Source organism: Plecotus auritus (genome assembly GCF_963455305.1).
Source record: "Plecotus auritus genome assembly, chromosome: 11".
Lineage (NCBI taxonomy): Eukaryota > Metazoa > Chordata > Mammalia > Chiroptera > Vespertilionidae > Plecotus > Plecotus auritus.
Genome location: NC_137777.1, coordinates 1,431,716 through 1,449,992, shown reverse-complemented (window position 1 = coordinate 1,449,992; position 18,277 = coordinate 1,431,716). Strand labels below are relative to the sequence as shown.

Below are 18,277 nucleotides of genomic sequence, written 5' to 3'. Positions count from 1 at the left end.
TGTGGCCCAGGCGTGTGCTCGCTCCTCACCACCCCCCCCCCCCCCGCATGCTGACCTGCCCCCTTAGAGGACGAGAACACGCACTTCAGGTCAGACAGGAGCTGCCTAATGCTGCCTTCCCACGCGCAGCTGCCTGGCCTCGGCAAGCCTCCAAGCTGCTCTGAGCGTGTTTAGTCCCAGGTGCCGGGGCTTTGCTGCACACGTGTTATGCGTGACGAAGCCGTGTCTGAGTCACTGAGGCGCTCAGCCAACAGGAAATGCTGCCATTATCCCTCCCGTCATTGTCCACATGCGTGTGTGTCCCCCACAACCTGTGTTCTGTGAGCCCACACTCCCTAGGAATGACTGTTTCTATGTGGGTCAGGGTAAGCAGAACAGACGGGTCGGCCTGCTGGACCTCAGCAGCGTCCCCTGTGCGGGGGGTGCACCGGGCCAGCTCAGGGGACCTGGAGGGACCAAGGGAAGAGGGGGCATGGACGTGCGTCCAGGTGGGAAAGCGGAGAGGGGCTGGTGCGGGCTTCAGAGACCCAGCCCTCTCCCAGCGGTGCCTCTCAGGAAGGAACCCAGCTGGCCTGCCGGGGGGGGGGGGGGGGGGGGGGAGGGCACCCTCCCTCCCTTCCTCCACCCAGCCTGGCGCTCACCATCAGACACTCTGAGAGCTCGGGGATCTGGGAGAACTGGTAGCTGTGGGCGGCCCCGCTGCGGCTGACAGCGCCCACCAGCATGAGGATGGCGGTGAGGAAGCTCTGCTTCAGGGTCTCGTCCTGGCGCGTGCGGGTCAGGCCAGGAGCCGGGGGAGGGGGCGCGGGGAGGGCAGGAGAGAGCAAGATCCCCGTCAGGCGTGGCAGCAGGCGCTGCGGAGCGGGAGGGGGAGGAGGGGGCGGCCCTGGCGCTGGACGTACCCAGGAGCTGTAGCGGAAGAAGAAGATCATCCGAGACAAGATGTTGTCCACCCACGGCAGGATGTGGGCCTTGGCCTTGACCGCCATCTGCCCGTAGGCCAGGAGGATGGTGCTGCTGGCCCACTTCCAGCGCAGGTCCTCCGAGGTCTGGCCCTGGGGGGTGGGGGGGGGGTGAGGGGGAGCAGTGTCGGGAGGACCCAGGGTGCTCAGGGCTCAGGGTGACCAGGGTCAGGGCTCAGGGTGACCAGGATCAGGGCTCAGAGTGTGACCAGGACCAGGGCTCAACGTGTGACCAGGGTCAGGGCTCAGCGTGTGACCAGGGTCAGGGCTCAGAGTGTGACCAGGGTCAGGGCTCAGCGTGTGACCAGGGTCAGGGCTCAGCGTGTGACCAGGGTCAGGGCTCAGCGTGTGACCAGGGTCAGGGCTCAGCGTGTGACCAGGGTCAGGGCTCAGAGTGTGACCAGGGTCAGGGTCAGTGTGACCAGGGTCAGGGCTCAGAGTGTGACCAGGGTCAGGGCTCAGAGTGTGACCAGGGTCAGGGCTCAGCGTGTGACCAGGGTCAGGGCTCAGAGTGACCAGGGTCAGGGCTCAGCATGTGACCAGGGTCAGGGCTCAGAGTGTGACCAGGGTCAGGGCTCAGCGTGTGACCAGGGTCAGGGCTCAGCATGTGACCAGGGGGCGGGCCTCAGTTTACCTCGGTAGGAAAATAGGAAGAAAAGGTTCTGCCCTCGGGAGTTATCCGCAGTGCATTGGGGACAGGGACGGGGATGGGGGGTGAGGGGGGGGCGCGGCGGCTCCGTCCGTCTCCCCGGGCACGTGACCTCTGGCCCTTGTCCAAGAGCTACTACTAAATGCACAGCGCCCACCGCAGCCATTCGGGAGGCCGTCACCCAGCACTTCCCGGCAGCTGGCCAGCGAGGAGGGAATTATTTAAGAGGGGAACTGAGGCACGGGGGGGTCACACCGCAGGTGGGCTTGAACCGGAGGCCAGGACACTTGGTTCAGAGCTTGTGCCCCTAACTCGCCCCGGGGGTCCATGGGAGGCTCAGGGCTTTCCGGAGGGCAGGGCCCCGAGGTCCCAGGCCCTTGCCCAGGCCCCAGCGACCCCGAGCCAGTACCTTCGGGGAGAAGCTGTGGAGGCTGCACTTGATGGGCGAGCTCCGGCCAAACTGCTCCAGGGCGGCCCACACGTGGTCCAGGTGGCGGACCGCTGTCAGCCCCACCGTGAGGGCGATGCCCTGGGGGGCGGGGGACAGGTCACCACGTGGGGTCCCAGGACCAGGCTGGCCCCTCATAGGGGTGTTGGAAGTGAGGCCCAGAAAGGGAAGGGCCTTGTCTGAGGTCACAGACATCCACCTCCCACCCCCGCACACTCTAAGGACTTGGATCTCTGAGCCCAGCCCCATGGGGTTTCTCTTAGGGGCTCTGGAGAGGGGAGGGGGGGCAGGAGGCAGAGGCAACTCCCTGGAGGCAGGTAATCCCCCCTCAGCTGTGAGCCGACATGAGCCAGAGTGAGAACCAGGGGCTAGGAGTCAGGTGTGAGCGGAGAAGGAGGACCCAAGTGTGATGGGTTCAGTCTGTGAAGGGGCGGGGCTCAGGGTGACCAGGGTCAGGGCCCAGGGTGTGACCAGGGTCAGGGTCAGTGTGACCAGGGTCAGGGCTCATTATGTGACCTGGCTCAGGGCTCAGCGTGTGACCAGGGTCAGGGTCAGTGTGACCAGGGTCAGGGCTCAGCGTGTGACCAGGGTCAGGGCTCAGGGTGTGACCAGGCTCAGGGCTCAGCGTGTGACCAGGGTCAGGGTCAGTGTGACCAGGGTCAGGGCTCAGCGTGTGACCAGGCTCAGGGCTCAGAGTGTGACCAGGGTCAGGGCTCAGAGTGTGACCAGGGTCAGGGTCAGTGTGACCAGGGTCAGGGTCAGTGTGACCAGGGTCAGGGCTCTGCGTGTGACCAGGCTCAGGGCTCAGAGTGTGACCAGGGTCAGGGTCAGTGTGACCAGGGTCAGGGTCAGTGTGACCAGGGTCAGGGTCAGCCTGTGGTCATGCTGAGAGCTGGGTGCTCACCTCCCTCTGCTTCGGCCACTGGTGGGACGTCTCCAGGAGGGTGCCCAGGTGCGTCCTGACCCTGGCGCTGTCGTCCTCAGCTTGAAGGACCAGCCCGTAGAAGACGAACAGGAAGGCCTGGGGGAGGGTTCAGCTTCCTGTCCATCCCCGCCCACCTGGCGGCCGCCCGGGCTCCTGGCCGCCCTCTGTGGACCGTCCACCTGCCTGGTAGTGGGGCTTCGGGGTGCAGCCTGCAGTCCTGCTGCTCAGCCCCCCGCCCCCGTACCCCCCCATCTCTCTGCGGTCCTCCCGTTTCCCTCCAGGGCCGGGGCCTCGCCACAGCCGTGCATTCCATGGACAGGCCGCAGGGCTGTGCACGGGCAACGGGGTGGGGCCCACCTTCTCGGGGGCCTGCTCCTGGACGGTCCGGTCAGGCCTGGTGAGCACCCACAGCAGCTCCTTGGACCACACGTCCACCTTCAGGAACTGGGTCGACTTGAAGGCTATCTGCGAGCAGAGCGGGGAGCGGGGCTGGGGCCTCCCTTGAGCTGGGCCACCCCGGCCCCTCGGCGCCTGACCCCTCGTCCCCTTTCCCCTTCCTTCTCCTGAGAATGTGTGGCATTGGGCCCTGGCCGGTGTGGCTCAATGGATAGAGCATCTGCCTGTGGACTAAAGGGTCCCGGGTTCGATTCTGGTCAAGGGCACATGCCTGGGTTGCGGGCTCGATCCCCAGTAGGGGGCGGGCAGGAGGCAGCCGATCCACGATTCTCTCTCAACATTGATGCTTCTCTCTCTCTCTCTCCCTCTCCCTCTCCCTTCCTCTCTGAAATCAATAAGAACCTATTTTTTAAAAAAATGCGCAGAATTGGGTTCTTTCTCCCTGAACTGTGATGGCTATTGCTCGTTCGTGTACGTTCTGCCCAGAGAACGGGCCCTGCTGGATCTCAGTCCTTTTAGATGAAGGCAAAGCACACGTGGCTTCGCGTGACTGTCCTGGCGAAGGGCCTGTGAGCACGGGAGGAAGGCCCATGGGGTCCACTCGGTCAGTGAGGGCGTTCAAGTCTCCACCGGAGTGAGCTTTCCGTCTTATTTCTCTGTAATGACTTGTGTCGCCACCGCCGCTGGCCTCATTTCTTCCAGGTCCCATTTGACTGCGACGCCGCTGCCGCTGTGGCTGTGTGACCCCTCGCAGGCCCAGCGCATGGACTGTTCCTCCGACCCCCACACGCGCATTTGACCAGGGGCTTGCATCCCCGTGTGACAGATGAGAAAACCGAGGTGAAGTGGGTCAGCCAGGTCGCACTGCCGGGCTGTGATTGGTTGAATTTGACCTTGAGCCCAGGTCAGCCAGCGTCCGGAGCTCCTCCGCCCAGCCACACCGGCCCTCCAGTGGGCGGACACCTGGGCTCTGGATCTTCAGTCCACCCAGCTGCTTCCTGCCTGCCCCGCTCGGCGACCCGGGGCCTCTGCATCCTCCCGGCCCCTCAGGCATGGGCCCAGCCCCCGAGATGGGCGGGAAGGCCTTATATGTGGGGGACACCTGTGACAGGCACTAAGAGGCCAAGGTTCAAATCCCAGGTCCCCCAGGGACCAGCCCACGACTGTGGTCAAGCCCCCCCTGCCCCCCGCGCCCGCCCGCCGCGGGCTGAGCAGGTGCTGTCCATGCTGGTGCCCTGTCTGCTGCCCCTCCCCCATGGCCCCCAGGAGGCCTGCCCGGGCCCCTCCTACCTTGGTCAGCCACTCCTCCCAGCACACCTTCTCCTCCCGGTCCAAGAGCTCCTCTGTGGGAGAGAGGGGGCTCGGGGGTTGGGCCTGACGCACAGATTCCATTTCCTCCGTCCCTCGGACCCTGGGCTGAGTCAGGGTGACGGCGCCTGCCTCGGCTCCGGGGTGGAGGGGAGCTCCGAGGGCTGTGATGGTGCTTGGGCTTGGGGTCCAGAGTGGGGCTGGAGCTGTGACCCCGCTGGCTCTGCCCTGTGACCCCAGGAGGCCGCGTGAGGCTCCCCAGTGGCGAAGGAAGGGGCCGCTCTGGCATGGCCCTTTGAAATGGGCTGGGGTCCCGTGATGGTGAGAGAATAAGGCTTGGGGGGCGGGGGGGGGGTGACATTGTGAGACAGGAAACCCGGCCTCAGAGGGAGGGGCTGCTTCAGGAATGACCTGGGGGTCTCAGAGGTCACCCCCGGCACAGAGGGACCTCCACCCAGTCCGCCCACCCTAGGACAGGGGTGCAGAGCAGAGGCCGGGGAGCGGCCTTCTCCCAGGCCTTGGTGTTTAACCCCACGCATGACCTTTGAGGCCTCACTGTCCTCCCACGGCCTCCAACCCCTCGCCGACGCTGCCGATCAATTCCCTCCTCAAATTCCTACCCACCCCTCCAGGCACAGCTTCCTCCTTGGCCGCCTCCTCCAGGAAGCCTTCCCTGATGGCCACCAGGGCAGCCCAGGACCTCCCCAGCCAGGCAGCTGTGAGCTCAGCTCTCGGTGTGAGTGAATGAATGAGTGAGTGAGTGAATGAATGAATGAGTGAATGAGTGAATGAATGAGTGAATGAATGAGTGAGTGGATGAGTGAATGAATGAATGAGTGAATGAGTGAATGAATGAGTGAATGAATGAATGAGTGAATGAGTGAATGAATGGGTGAATGAATGAATGAGTGAATGAGTGAATGAATGGGTGAATGAATGAGTGAGTGAATGAATGAGTGAATGAGTGAATGAATGGGTGAATGAATGAGTGAGTGGATGAGTGAATGAATGAGTGAGTGAATGAATGAGTGAGTGAGTGAATGAATGAATGAGTGAATGAGTGAATGAATGGGTGAATGAATGAGTGAGTGGATGAGTGAATGAATGAGTGAGTGGATGAGTGAATGAATGAGTGAGTGGATGAGTGAATGAATGAGTGAGTGCCCGTTGAGCGTTGGCACTTGCCTCCCTGTGAGCTCCTGATGGCAGGGAGCCTGGCATAGGGCAGGTCCTCCGTCAACAGTTGTGTCTTGCAGTGGCTGAGCCCTCATCCTAGCGCGACCCCAGCTTAGGGTCGGGGTGGGCAGCACCGCTGGACAGTGCTCCCCTTCGCGGGGGTCCCGCCCGCACGGCTGGCCGAGGGGAGGGCGCTGTGAGGTGCTGGGTCCGCCACCCATTGCCCTCTGCCCCCAACATGCTTTGCCCCCCAGCCCCCTCCTGGATGTCTCTCCGTGACCTGCCCACCTCACCAGGCCAGGTGGGTGGCCAAGGGTGGCCTGGGGGCCTCGGGACCCACGGCAGGACGTACGTTTAGAGGTCAGGACGCCCATCACGTAGAGGAGGCTGCGGTGCGGGAAGACGCCCGTCAGGACCTTGGCCTCCAGGTGCTGGGCCACCGACCGCCACGAGTGCCTGCAGATGGCCACCAGCACGTTGCTGGCCGCGTCCTGGTACGCCTCCTCCAGCTCCTGCGGGCGGGGGGCGCGAGCAGTAAGCGTGGGCGCTGGTACAGGGCGCCGGGGCAGCACACCCCCTCCCACGCCTCTGCACCTGGGGGGGCGGTAACGTGGCTTAGGACCTGGTCAGGCGCCTCGATGCCCTCCCACCCCGCACCCCTGGAGGCTGGTGTCGGGAGGGGCACCGAGGCTTCTGAGCGGGCAGGTGGGCCCATGCACGCAGGCCGGTCACTTGGCAGCAACGCCTCCCGGCCTCAGCCCCCAGGCCGGCACCGGCCCAGGAGGGAAGACAGAGCTGTGACACGGGTGCAGGGGGCAGTGGGCTCACTCCTACTCCACAACGGACCCCAAACCCATCAGCCCGCCTGGGTGTTCAGAGCCCCGATCGACTCCTGACCCGCAGCAGCCAGCGCGCGGGGCGGCCTCGGACGCGGGAGACAAGAAAAGCCACCACCACGGACCTGATGAAGACCGGAGGCCGAAGGGCCCAGGCCAGGCGGAGGCGGGGACCTCCCGCAGAGCCCGCCTTACCGCCCTCTGCCGGTAAGAGCGACACGGCCGCCGTGTGAACAGCTAGCACGGTGGGAGAGGGACACGCGGTGGGAGGGGGACACGCGGTGGGAGAGGGACACGCGGTGGGAGGGGGACACGCGGTGGGAGGGGGACACGCGGCGGAGGAGGGACACGCGGCGGGAGGGGGACACGCGGCGGGAGGGGGACACGCGGCGGGAGGGGGACACGCGGCGGGAGGGGGACACGCGGCGGGAGGGGGACACGCGGCGGGAGGGGGACACGCGGCGGGAGGGGGACACGCGGCGGGAGAGGGACACGCGGCGGGAGAGGGACACGCGGCGGGAGGGGGACACGCGGCGGGAGGGGGACACGTGGTGGGAGGGGAACACGCGGCGGGAGAGGGACACGCAGTGCAGAGAGGAAAATGCTGAGAGCAAACCAAGATCCTTGGAAGGTAAAGTCGCACAGTCGCGGGGAGGGGGGCGCGGGGCGGAAGGGCCTCGATAGGACTTGGATGTCACAGCGCATCTCTGGGGCGAAGGCAGGGCGGAGGTGGAGAAGGGGAGGCGCGAGGAAGACGCTAGGAGCCTGGGAAGGCGCCTCCTGGGAGTGCCGGCGTCCCGGAGCCAGGACAGAGCATCGCAGGACGCATCGTCCCCGCGGATTCACGGAAGCCATTTCCACAAAGAAAGGAGACAAGCAGCCCCGGCCGGTGTGGCTCAGTGGATAGAGCGTCGGCCTGCGGACCAAAGGGGCCCGGGGTCGGACTCCGGTCAGGGGCACGGACCTCAGTGGCAGGCTCCTCCCCGGATGGCCCTGGTCGGGGCGCGTGCAGGAGGCAACCAGCCGATGTGTTTGTCTCACATCGATGTTTCTCTTTGTCTTTCCCTCTCTCTTCCACTCTCCCTAACCATCAGTGGAAAAATGTCCCCGGGTGAGGATGAACAACAACAGAAAAACAAAAACAAAACAAAGAAAAAGAAAAAGAACGGAGCCAAGCGGCCAGAGCCGAAGGCGCGGGACCCAGAGCCAGGGGGAAAAGCAGCCCAGAGCGGGCAGGCCCCGAGGAGCGAGGAGCGCAGAGGTGAGGGAGGAGGAAGGAGGAGTGCAGAGGTGAGGGACGAGGAGGGAGGAGCGCAGAGGTGAGGGACTAGGAGGGAGGAGTGCAGAGGTGAGGGAGGAGGAGGGAGGAGCGCAGAGGTGAGGGAGGAGGAGGGAGGAGTGCAGAGGTGAGGGACGAGGAGGGAGGAGCACAGAGGTGAGGGAGGAGGAGGGAGGAGTGCAGAGGTGAGGGACGAGGAGCGAGGAGTGCAGAGGTGAGGGAGGAGGAGGGAGGAGCGCAGAGGTGAGGGAGGAGGAGGGAGGAGCACAGAGGTGAGGGACTAGGAGGGAGGAGCACAGAGGTGAGGGAGGAGGAGGGAGGAGCACAGAGGTGAGGGAGGAGGAGGGAGGAGTGCAGAGGTGAGGGAGGAGGAGGGAGGAGCGCAGAGGTGAGGGACTAGGAGGGAGGAGTGCAGAGGTGAGGGACGAGGAGGGAGGAGTGCAGAGGTGAGGGACGAGGAGCGGGGAGTGCAGAGGTGAGGGAGGAGGAGGGAGGAGCGCAGAGGTGAGGGACTAGGAGGGAGGAGCGCAGAGGTGAGGGACGAGGAGAAGGAGCCAGGAGCCCGCCAGCAGGGGGGAAGGCAACCGAGTCTCCACCCCGCTCAGGGGCAGGGAGACCATCTCCAACGCGGAGTCCGCGGTGCAGAGAACAGATTTACGGAAAGGCGTGGATCGACGTTGTACTCCCAAGCAGGCCTCCTCAAGAAGCTGCTGCGGGGCGCGTCTCCATTGTGAGAGCGAAAGGGGAGAGGAAGGCACGGGGAGCCGGGGATGGGGTCCCCGACGGGGTGGGCAGGGGGAGTCCCCGACCGGCTCGGAGCTGGGGCGGGGCCCACCGTGCACTTGGCCATGTTCTCCAGGGCCAGTTTCACGAAGGCTTGCTCCCAGGTCTCCTCCAGGGCGTCACTGGCCCCGATGGTGGTCTCCAGAATGTGGAACAGCCGGAACTTGTGCCGGTTGGAGATCTGTGGGCGGCAGAGCGGACAGAGGCTCAGACACACGTTGGGAGGCGCCGGTGAGAACACGGTGCGGGGAGGGTGGGGGAGGAGCCTGAAGGGAAGGATCCCAAGTGGATGCCCTTGGCCATTTGTCCAACATCCGCTTAGTGAGCGCCTGCTGTGTGCAGGCCTTGAACTAGAGACGGAGGGTAAAAATGTGTCCCTGTCCTCCGGGAACTGCGAATGGATTTCATCTCTAAAGCCAGTTTATTTATTTTTTAATTTATTTACCCATTTATTAGAACCCACACACATCTTCCCCCGCAATCATCCACCCAACAATCCATCCATCCACCCATCCACCCACCCATTCATCATCCATTCATCCATCATCCATCTATTCATCCATCCACCCACCCACCCACCCGCGCATCATCCATTCACCCACCCACCCACCCTCCCATCATCCATCCATCCACCCACTAATCCATCACCCACCCACCCACCCTCCCATCATCCATCCATCCACCCACTAATCCATCACCCACCCACCCACTAACCCCCCATCATCCATCCACCCACTAATCCATCACCCACCCACCCCACTAACCCCCCATCATCCATCCACCCACCCACCCACTAACCCCCCATCATCCATCCACCCACCCAACCGCCCATCATCCATCCATCCACCCACTAATCCATCACCCACCCACCCACTAACCCCCCATCATCCATCCATCCACCCATCCACTCAGCATCCATCCACCCATCCACCCACCCATTCATCATCCATTCATCCATCATCCATCTATTCATCCATCCACCCACCCACCCACCCGCGCATCATCCATTCACCCACCCACCCACCCACCTACCCATCATCCATTCACCCACCCACCCACCCTCCCATCATCCATCCATCCACCCACTAATCCATCACCCACCCACCCACCCTCCCATCATCCATCCATCCACCCACTAATCCATCACCCACCCACCCACTAACCCCCCATCATCCATCCACACACCCACCCGCCCATCATCCATTCACCCACCCACCCACCCTCCCATCATCCATCCATCCACCCACTAATCCATCACCCACCCACCCACCCTCCCATCATCCATCTATCCACCCACTAATTCATCACCTACCCACTAACCCCCCATCATCCATCCACCCACCCACCCACTAACCCCCCATCATCCATCCACCCACTAATCCATCACCCACCCACCCACTAACCCCCCATCAACCATCCACCTACCCAACTGCCCATCATCCATCCATCCACCCATCCAACCATCATCCATCCACCCACCCACCCACCCATCATCCATCCATCCACCCATTCATCCACCCACCCATCCATCCATCCATCCACCCACCCACTAATCCATCATCCACCCACCCACTAATCCATCATCCACCCACCCACCCATCATCCACCCCCCCACCCAATACCCCTCCCATCATCCACCCACCCACCCACCCACTCATCATCCACGCATCCATCTCTGCCACTTAATGGCTCTGTGACTTTAGGCAAATCAGTTCTCTTCCCTAAGCCCCAGTTTCCTCATCTGTGGGGATCATAACATTTGTATCATGAGATTGTCCTCAGGTCAGTCAATGCGTGTTGGTCCACTTTTCTCCCTCCCCCCTCAGCCCATTGGACACGAGGAGATTGACTTGCCCCAAACCATGTCGCTGCTGCACAGAGAAGCCAAGGGGTGAGCCCGCCTTGGGCTCCAGCCCCCCCTCTGCTCCCCGTGCCTTTCGGGAGTGGCCTGAGCAAGTCCCACCTCAGGGTTGTCGGCAAAGTAGTCGTGGATGGTTTCCAGCACCAGGTTGGGGGCTTTGTGCGCCATGCTCTTGATCTTCTTGGCGATGTATTTCAGGCGGATGGGGTCGGAGCCGTTCAGGTCTCGGAGCATCTTGAAGCAGATGGCTGCGGCACAGGGCAAGCAGGGTGAGGGGGAGGGGCTGTGGGAAGCCCAGGGTGCCAGCGGGCGGGGTGGGCTGGGAATGGGGAGAAGCGATCTGAGAGTGAGGACTGAGCACTGAACACATTCCTGGGCCTCCTGACGGTCCAGCCAGTCCTTCTGGAGTTCAGGACCGAAGGAGCAGGAATGTACGCATATTTCTTCCTATTCACCGATTCAGCCATCCTGCTGTCATCCACCTACCCACTGATCCATCTATACATTCATACTTACGTTTGTTCATTAAGACATCTATCCATCCACTTGTCTGTCTATCCTTATACTCATCCACCAATCCAGCCATTAATAAAAATATCCATCTACCCACCTGTTGATCCATCCATCCATCCATCCTCCATCATCCAGCCATCCATCCAACCATCCATCCATCATCCATCCATCCAACCATCCATCCATCCATCCATCCATCATCCATCATCCATCCATCATCCATCCATCCATCCTCCATCACCCATCCATCCATCTATCCATCCATCCTCCATCATCCATCCATCCATCCATCTATCCATCCATCCTCCATCATCCATCCATCCATCCAACCATCCATCCATCATCCATCATCTATCCATCCATCCATCCATCATCCATCCATCCATCATCCATCCATCCATCCATCCATCATCCATCCATCCATCATCCATCCATCATCCATCCATCATCCATCCATCCATCCATCCATCCATCCATCATCCATCCATCCATCATCCATCCATCCATCCATCCATCATCCATCCATCATCCATCCATCCATCCATCCATCCATCCATCCATCCATCATCCATCCATCATCCATCCATCATCCATCCATCCATCCATCCATCCATCCATCCATCCATCTCTTCATCTGTTCATGCTTCCATCCCTTCACCCTCCATCCAGTCATTTCACATTCAGCGATGTTCACTCTGGTGGTTGTAGGGCTGCGTGTGGGGCTCACAGAGGCGTCAGGGCCCAGCCTGGGAGCCATGCCCAACATCAGTGGACGTTGGTTCGGTGGGTAGTTGTGCAAAAGGCCCTGGGCACACAGAGGGCAGGGGCAGTACACCCTGACGAAGATGGAGGGGCAATCAAGACTGGCTTCCCAAAGGAGGTGGCAACTGAATCTTGTTTAGAAGGATTAGGGCACGTCATCCCTTGAATGAGGGGGAGGCATTTCGGGGAGCAGGCCAGGCCTAAGCGGGGGCTCTCAGGTGTGAAAGGTGTGGGAGGAGAGGTGTGAGGGAGGGCATCTGGGGGCTCCGGAGGCATGAAGAGGCCAAGGAAGGTATGCAGGGCTCTCTGCAGTGCGTCCACACCCCTGACATTCCCCGTGTCCTGGAGGGAGGACTCCCCTGGCCTCATCCCTGGGACCTCTTGGGGTGGAGGGCCATGATGGAAAGTGCCAGAACTGAGTCCCAGGGCCGGGGACCACCTGCGTTGTAGGCTTTCTCCAAGAACATCTTGTGTGTCTGGGGCCCCAGGGCCGCCTGGCTGCTGTTGGACTTGCACAGGAGGATGGTGGGGGAGTGTGCTGGCCTGTCCCCGTGGGCAGAGGTCGGAGGTGCCTTTCGGTGGGACAGGTCCTTCGTGGATTCCGAGATGCGGGAGGAGATTCTGAAATGGAAAAGAGCTCCTGGGTGTTTGCACCTGGGCGCCCTGTATGTGCTCATGGGTGTGAGCGCGGGGGACACAGGGTGCCTGGGTCTGGGTCAGGCTGGATCACATCCTTCCAGGTGTCCACCCTTCTGTTCAGTGGACTGACTGAGCCCTGGGAGGAGGGTGCAAGCCTTGCAGCCTCAGGGACACTCTTAAAACACACACACACACACACACACACACACACACACACACACACACTAGAGGCCCGGTGCACAAAATTCGTGCACTTGGGAGGGGGGTCCCTCAGCCCAGTCTGTGCCCTCTTGCAGTCTGGGAGCCCTCAGGGGAATGTCCGACTGCTGGCTTAGGCCTGCTCCCTGCAGAGCCTAAGCCGTCAGTCGGACATCCTTAGGGTTGCCGCGGAGATGGGAGAGGCTCCCGCCATGGCGGCTGCTGTGCTCACCAGCCATGAGCCCGGCTTCTGGTTGAGTGGCGCTCCCCCTGTGGGAGCAGACTGACCCCCAGGGGCAGCTCCTGCTTTGAGTGTCTGTCCCCTGGTGGTCAGTGCACATCATAGTGACTGGTTGTTCCACTGTTCAGCCGATTAGCATATTAGCCTTTTATTATATAGGATATCAGAGAGGAAGGGAGAGGGAGAGAGAGATAGAAACATCAATGATGAGAAAGAATCATTGATCGGCTGCCTTCTGCACGCCCCACACTGAGGACCGAGCCTACAACCAGGCACGTGCTCTGACCAGGAATCGAACCCAGGCTGGCGCTCTATCCTCTGAGCCAAACCAGCTAGGGCCTCAGGGACACTTGAGTTGGCAGCATTGCCTGACTTCTCAGCCAGTGTTGGGGGACAGACATAGTGGGTAGGATGGGGAGGTTTGGGGTATGACATCCCCAGCTCCAGCTCTCGCACTGACTTAGAGGAGGATCGGGACTTTCCAGGACCACGGGAGACTGTCCTGGCCACCGCACAGCCCAGGTGGGGTCTTAGGGGGAGGTCAGAGGGCGTCAGGAGCAGGCGGGGCAGCGGCATACTAGAAAGAGTTTGCTTTGCAATATTTACCCATCCGCTTGTCGCACCACATGAGAAACAGGTCAGATCATGTCACCCAAAAACCCTCCCGTGGTTCCCCATACAAAAAAGCTACTACAATTAAAAAGCGAATTAATCAAATTTGCAAATATAAAGTCAGTATGCAAAAACCAGCCATAGTTCCATATGCTAGCGATAAAGAAATGGGAATTGAAATACAAAAGGTGCCATAGACTACAATAGCACTAAAGATTATGAGAATACTTAGGTGTACAACTAACCAATAATGACAAGGTCTGCGTACTGTAAAGTACCGAATGATGATGAAGGACACCAAGAAGACTTTCATAAGAAGGGACATACCATGTTCATGGGTTGGAAGACTTGATATTGTTAAGGTATCCATTTTCTCCAAATGTATCTAAATGTTTAATACAATTCCAATGAAAACCCCAGGAGGATTTTTTTTTTTTTGTAGTAACCAACAATTTGTTTCCAAAGTTTATATGGAAAAGTGAAGGCATTGAGGTGGCCAAACAATTTTGAGGAATCATATGGGAGGAACAATAAGACTAATTTCAAGATTATTGCCAAGCTGAGGTAGAAGGGAAGATATGGTGGGAAGAAAGCATAACAATATAAATAAAGAGAGCGAGACATAGAGTCCACAACAAGACCCACACATACAGGGCCAACTGACTTTAAAAAAAAAAAATTTTATTGATTTTTTACAGAGAGGAAGGGAGAGGGATAGAGAGCTAGAAACATCAATGAGAGAGAAATATCGATCAGCTGCCTCCTGCACGCCTCCTACTGGGGATGTGCCCGCAACCAAGGTACATGCCTTTGACGGGAATCGAACCTGGGACCCTGCAGTCCGCAGGCTGACGCTCTATCCACTGAGCCACACCGGTTAGGGCGGCCAACTGACTTTGGATAAAGGTGCAAAAGCCATTCCATTAAGAAAAGACCAACACATGGTGATGCAATCATTGGATACACACACACGAAAAAAACACACCTGACACGTGCCTCAAACTATGTACACAAATTAAATAAAAATAGATCATAGGCCCCGGCTGGTGTGGCTCCGTGAATAGAGCGTCAGCCTGTGAACTGAAGGGTCCCGGGTTCAATTCCGGTCAGGGGCGCGTGCCTGGGTGGCAGGCTCGGTCCCCAGTGTGGGGCGTGCAGGAGGCAGCCGATCCGTGATTCTCTCTCGTCATTGATGTCTCTCTTTCTCTCTCCCTCTCCCTTCCTCTCTGAAATCAATAAAAATACATTAAAAAAAAATAGGTCATAGACCTGCAAGTAAAACCTGACATTCTAAAACGTCTAGAAGAAAATACAGGAGAAAATCTTCGTGATCTTGGTTTAGACAAAAATGTCTTACAAGCACCCTCCATAAAAGAAGGAGAAAAAAAAAATCATAAAACCGGGTCTCACCAGAGGGAAGAACCTCTGCTTTCGGAAGGACGTCTGTTAACAAAAGGGGAAGGTGCGCTGCGGGCTTGGGGGACATTCTTGCCAATCGCATGTCTGAGAGAGGATGGACCCGACGCAGAAGGAACACACCACCAACAAGATCGCCGACAGCCTGTCAACGTGGGCAGCGGAGACTGCGACAGACTCTCCCCGCGCCCCCCCCCTCCACCGCCGCCGAGGAGACAGACAGTCGGTGAACAAACACACAAATCGTGCCCGACATCTTTTCCCACGAGAGAGAGAAACACGGCAAAGCCGCGGCCGATCTCACTCCCCGCCAACGGGAACCCACGAGCCAGAGGAGCGGCGCGCCGAGCACTGGGGGGGCTGCCGGGTCACCGGGCGCCTACGCTGCTGGTGGGGATGCAAACCGGGCCAGCCAGCGTGGAAGGCCGTTAGACAAACACGTGCCGCCCGCCCAGCCCTTTCGCACCCCGGCGCTCACCTGAGGGCAGCGGCAACTTAGGTTCACCCCCAAATCTGTACGCAAATGTTTACAGCGGCTTTGCCTGTAATAGCCCCCCATGAAAACACCCGATGGCCGTCAAGTGGCGCGTGTGTAAACCGTGTTCCATCCGTAGAAATCCCGCTCAGCAATAGCAAGGACTGCATGACTGATAAATGCCACAGACAGACAATGGGACACAGAGCCACAGCTGCAGACTGGGGGTGTCTCGCCTGAGAAGCACCCAGACACAGGGGCGGCGATGGGCTGGCACCCACGGGGACACAAGGGCGGCGGGTCAGGACCACTGAAGTCCAAGGCGCACGGGGAGGGGCTCACAGGCCAGAACTGGCTCCGTCCGGAAGCGCCCAGGGTGGGCCGGGCAGTGGGGCCTCCCTGTGTCCCATGGAGGGCACCCTCCATCCTGGGGCCCAGGAGGCAGGGGAGGAATGTGGGGCTCTCCCTGGGGCCTGCTCAGGACATTGGGGCTCCAAGGCCATAGAGGAATGTTCCCTGAAGAAGCTGAAGCTTGTCCGGCCGGCGAGGCTCCGGGGTTGAGCGTCGACCTCTGAACCAGGAGCTCACGGTTCCGTTCCCGTCAGGGCACAGGCCCGGGTTGCGGGCTCCATCCCCAGGGTGGGGCGGGCAGGAGGCAGCCGATCCATGGTTCTCTCTCCTCATTGGTGTTTCTCTCTCCCTCCCTCCCCTTCCTCTCTGAGACCAACACATACACCTGTGCATGTACATGAAGCAGCTGGCGCTCGGGAGCACAGGGCCGCCTGCCCCTCTGTCCACCCCCGAGCAGGCAGCGTGTGGGCTGGACTGACACTGGCCGGCCGCGGCTTGGTCCTCACGAGCAGTCAGCAGCCCCGCGGCGGAATCCAGGCTTCCTCCCTCCCGCCGCCTCTCCGCCCGCAGAGGGCTGCACCCTCCCCAGCTGCCCCGGCGGCAGGCCCGCTCCCTCCTCAGCTCAGGCCTGGAGGCTCTTCCCCAAAGAGGCAGAGGCCGGGCCGCTGCGGGACGGGGCACCGGTGCCCCCCAAGGACCCCAGGCTGGGCCCGGCGCCGGCTCACCTAGGGCTCGGGGACAGGGCTGACGAGGTCCTGTCAGCCGCGGTGTGGCTGCGCTGCTTTTCCGAATGCTGCCCGTCCATCGTGGGGTGTGGCGTGGAGGACCCACAGGCCCTGTCCTCATGCCAGCGGGGCAGCCCTATCTCTGGGCACTCCCTCCCCGGTTCTGCCAGCTCTGACCTCACCCCTGAGGTCACAATGGTCCCAGCGTCCAGGGCACCTCTGCAGGGACAGAGCGGTGAGCCCGGACCTGGTGCTGTGCCCACAGCAGCGCGGGGGTGCCTGGACCTGGGCCCTCAGTGGGGCCTTGGACTCGGCCCGCCCACCTCTGGCTCTCGGCTGCCCCTGGGAGGCCCCCGGAGCAGCCCCGTGCCTGCAGCCGTGGAGAGACCCCTAGACGGGAGCCAGGTAGGCTCTGCCGGACTCCTGACCCAAGGGCCGAGGGAGAGTGCGTGATGCCGGAGAGCCCTGAGGCCAGTCGATAGCGACGACGGGGTCCCCGCAGTTAGGGCTCCGGGCGGCTCGCCGCTGCAGACTCAGCCCCTGAGAAAGGGGCCTGGGGAGGGACACGCGTGGACTCTGACCTTGTGCCCTTTGCCCAGCCCGCGCCGTGTCTGAGAATGGTGAGACGTTGGGGTCCGAGTGTCTCCCATGAGCCTCTCGGGAGTTAGGGGCACCGTCAGCACGCGGGGCACGGCCTCTGCTGGACGTGGGCTCCCCGCCCGGGGGCACCTCTCACAGCAGCTGGAGAGCTGGGCGCGCTCACCCTTGACCCTGGCGTTGGGGTGACGCTCAGAGCGGGGCAGGAAGTGGCTGGAGGTCACACAGCAGCCAGTGGTGAAGCCAGGTTCAAACGGAGGCCCCTAACTCCAGGCCAGGGTGAGGGTGAGGCCCAAGGAGCACCTCACACCTGCCTCTGCCTGCCCCCCCACCCCGTAGTGCCACCCCCTCCCCCAACCCCCCGTGGTGCCACCCCCTCCCCAGGTACAAGCCCAGCTCTCTCACACTCGCCTGCGCCTCTCCGTGCCGCCAGCAGATGGCGCTGTGGGCCCAGGCAGGACTCCTGGCAGGGGGTGCGGAGGGAGGACAGAGACAGGGGGTGCTGAGGGGAGGACAGAGGCTGTGGGGTGCTGAGGGGAGGCAGAGGCAGGGGTGCTGAGGGGAGGAGAGAGGCAGTGACCGCTCTCCCCGCCCTGCAGCCCCCCAACCTGGAACGGCAGGTGGGAGGGACCCAGACATCCCACCGCTCAGGCGTGGACCGGGCTGCGGGCACCGCGTCCACTGGGAGTCGAGGGCCTGGGGGAGCTCCAGGGCCCCCACCTCGCACCTTTGCCCGGGCCGTCCCTCAGGGGTCCCCCGGCTGCTGCCCGGCCCACAGCACAGGCCGCTGGGACTGCCCCGGAGAGGAGGCCGCCCAGGCCGCACCCCAGACCCCGTGTCTCTGCCCCTCCGCTCCGCCCTCTGGGCTTGGCGGCGGCTCCAGCACCTCTGGCCAGGGGTCCCTCCTCTCCCTGGGCCTCCTGTGGGGTGGCAGGGAGCACCCGCCCGCTGGGCCTGCTCCGTCCAGGCCCCGGGTCCGTCCCAGCCAGGCTCCCCTGCTCTGCCCGCCCACGCACGCCGCCTGCTGGGGCTCCCCAGCCCGTCTCTACTGCAGGGCCTGTGCTCATGGCCCTGGCCAGGCCCGTGCCCCTCCCCCAGCCCCCAGCCCTGGGGCTCCCCCTGGCC

The 18,277-nt window shown here is 61.6% G+C and overlaps 1 protein-coding gene across 1 annotated transcript in view; it reads right to left on the bottom strand.

Moving 5' to 3' along the window:
- The window catches only part of LOC308236630 (maestro heat-like repeat family member 5), a gene marked incomplete at its 5' end in the record, with an annotated part of 37,662 nt that extends 21,027 nt beyond the window's left edge, over window positions 1-16,635 (bottom strand). Inside the window, 11 exons of the mRNA XM_080646484.1 lie at window positions 642-764; window positions 903-1,055; window positions 2,021-2,140; window positions 2,964-3,080; window positions 3,342-3,449; window positions 4,671-4,723; window positions 6,217-6,376; window positions 8,815-8,943; window positions 10,726-10,871; window positions 12,338-12,519; window positions 16,556-16,635. Coding sequence (XP_080502610.1) covers window positions 642-764; window positions 903-1,055; window positions 2,021-2,140; window positions 2,964-3,080; window positions 3,342-3,449; window positions 4,671-4,723; window positions 6,217-6,376; window positions 8,815-8,943; window positions 10,726-10,871; window positions 12,338-12,519; window positions 16,556-16,635 — 1,371 coding nt within the window. The remainder of the gene's footprint in view (window positions 1-641; window positions 765-902; window positions 1,056-2,020; window positions 2,141-2,963; window positions 3,081-3,341; window positions 3,450-4,670; window positions 4,724-6,216; window positions 6,377-8,814; window positions 8,944-10,725; window positions 10,872-12,337; window positions 12,520-16,555) is intronic.
- Between the last annotated feature and the right edge of the window lie 1,642 nt (window positions 16,636-18,277).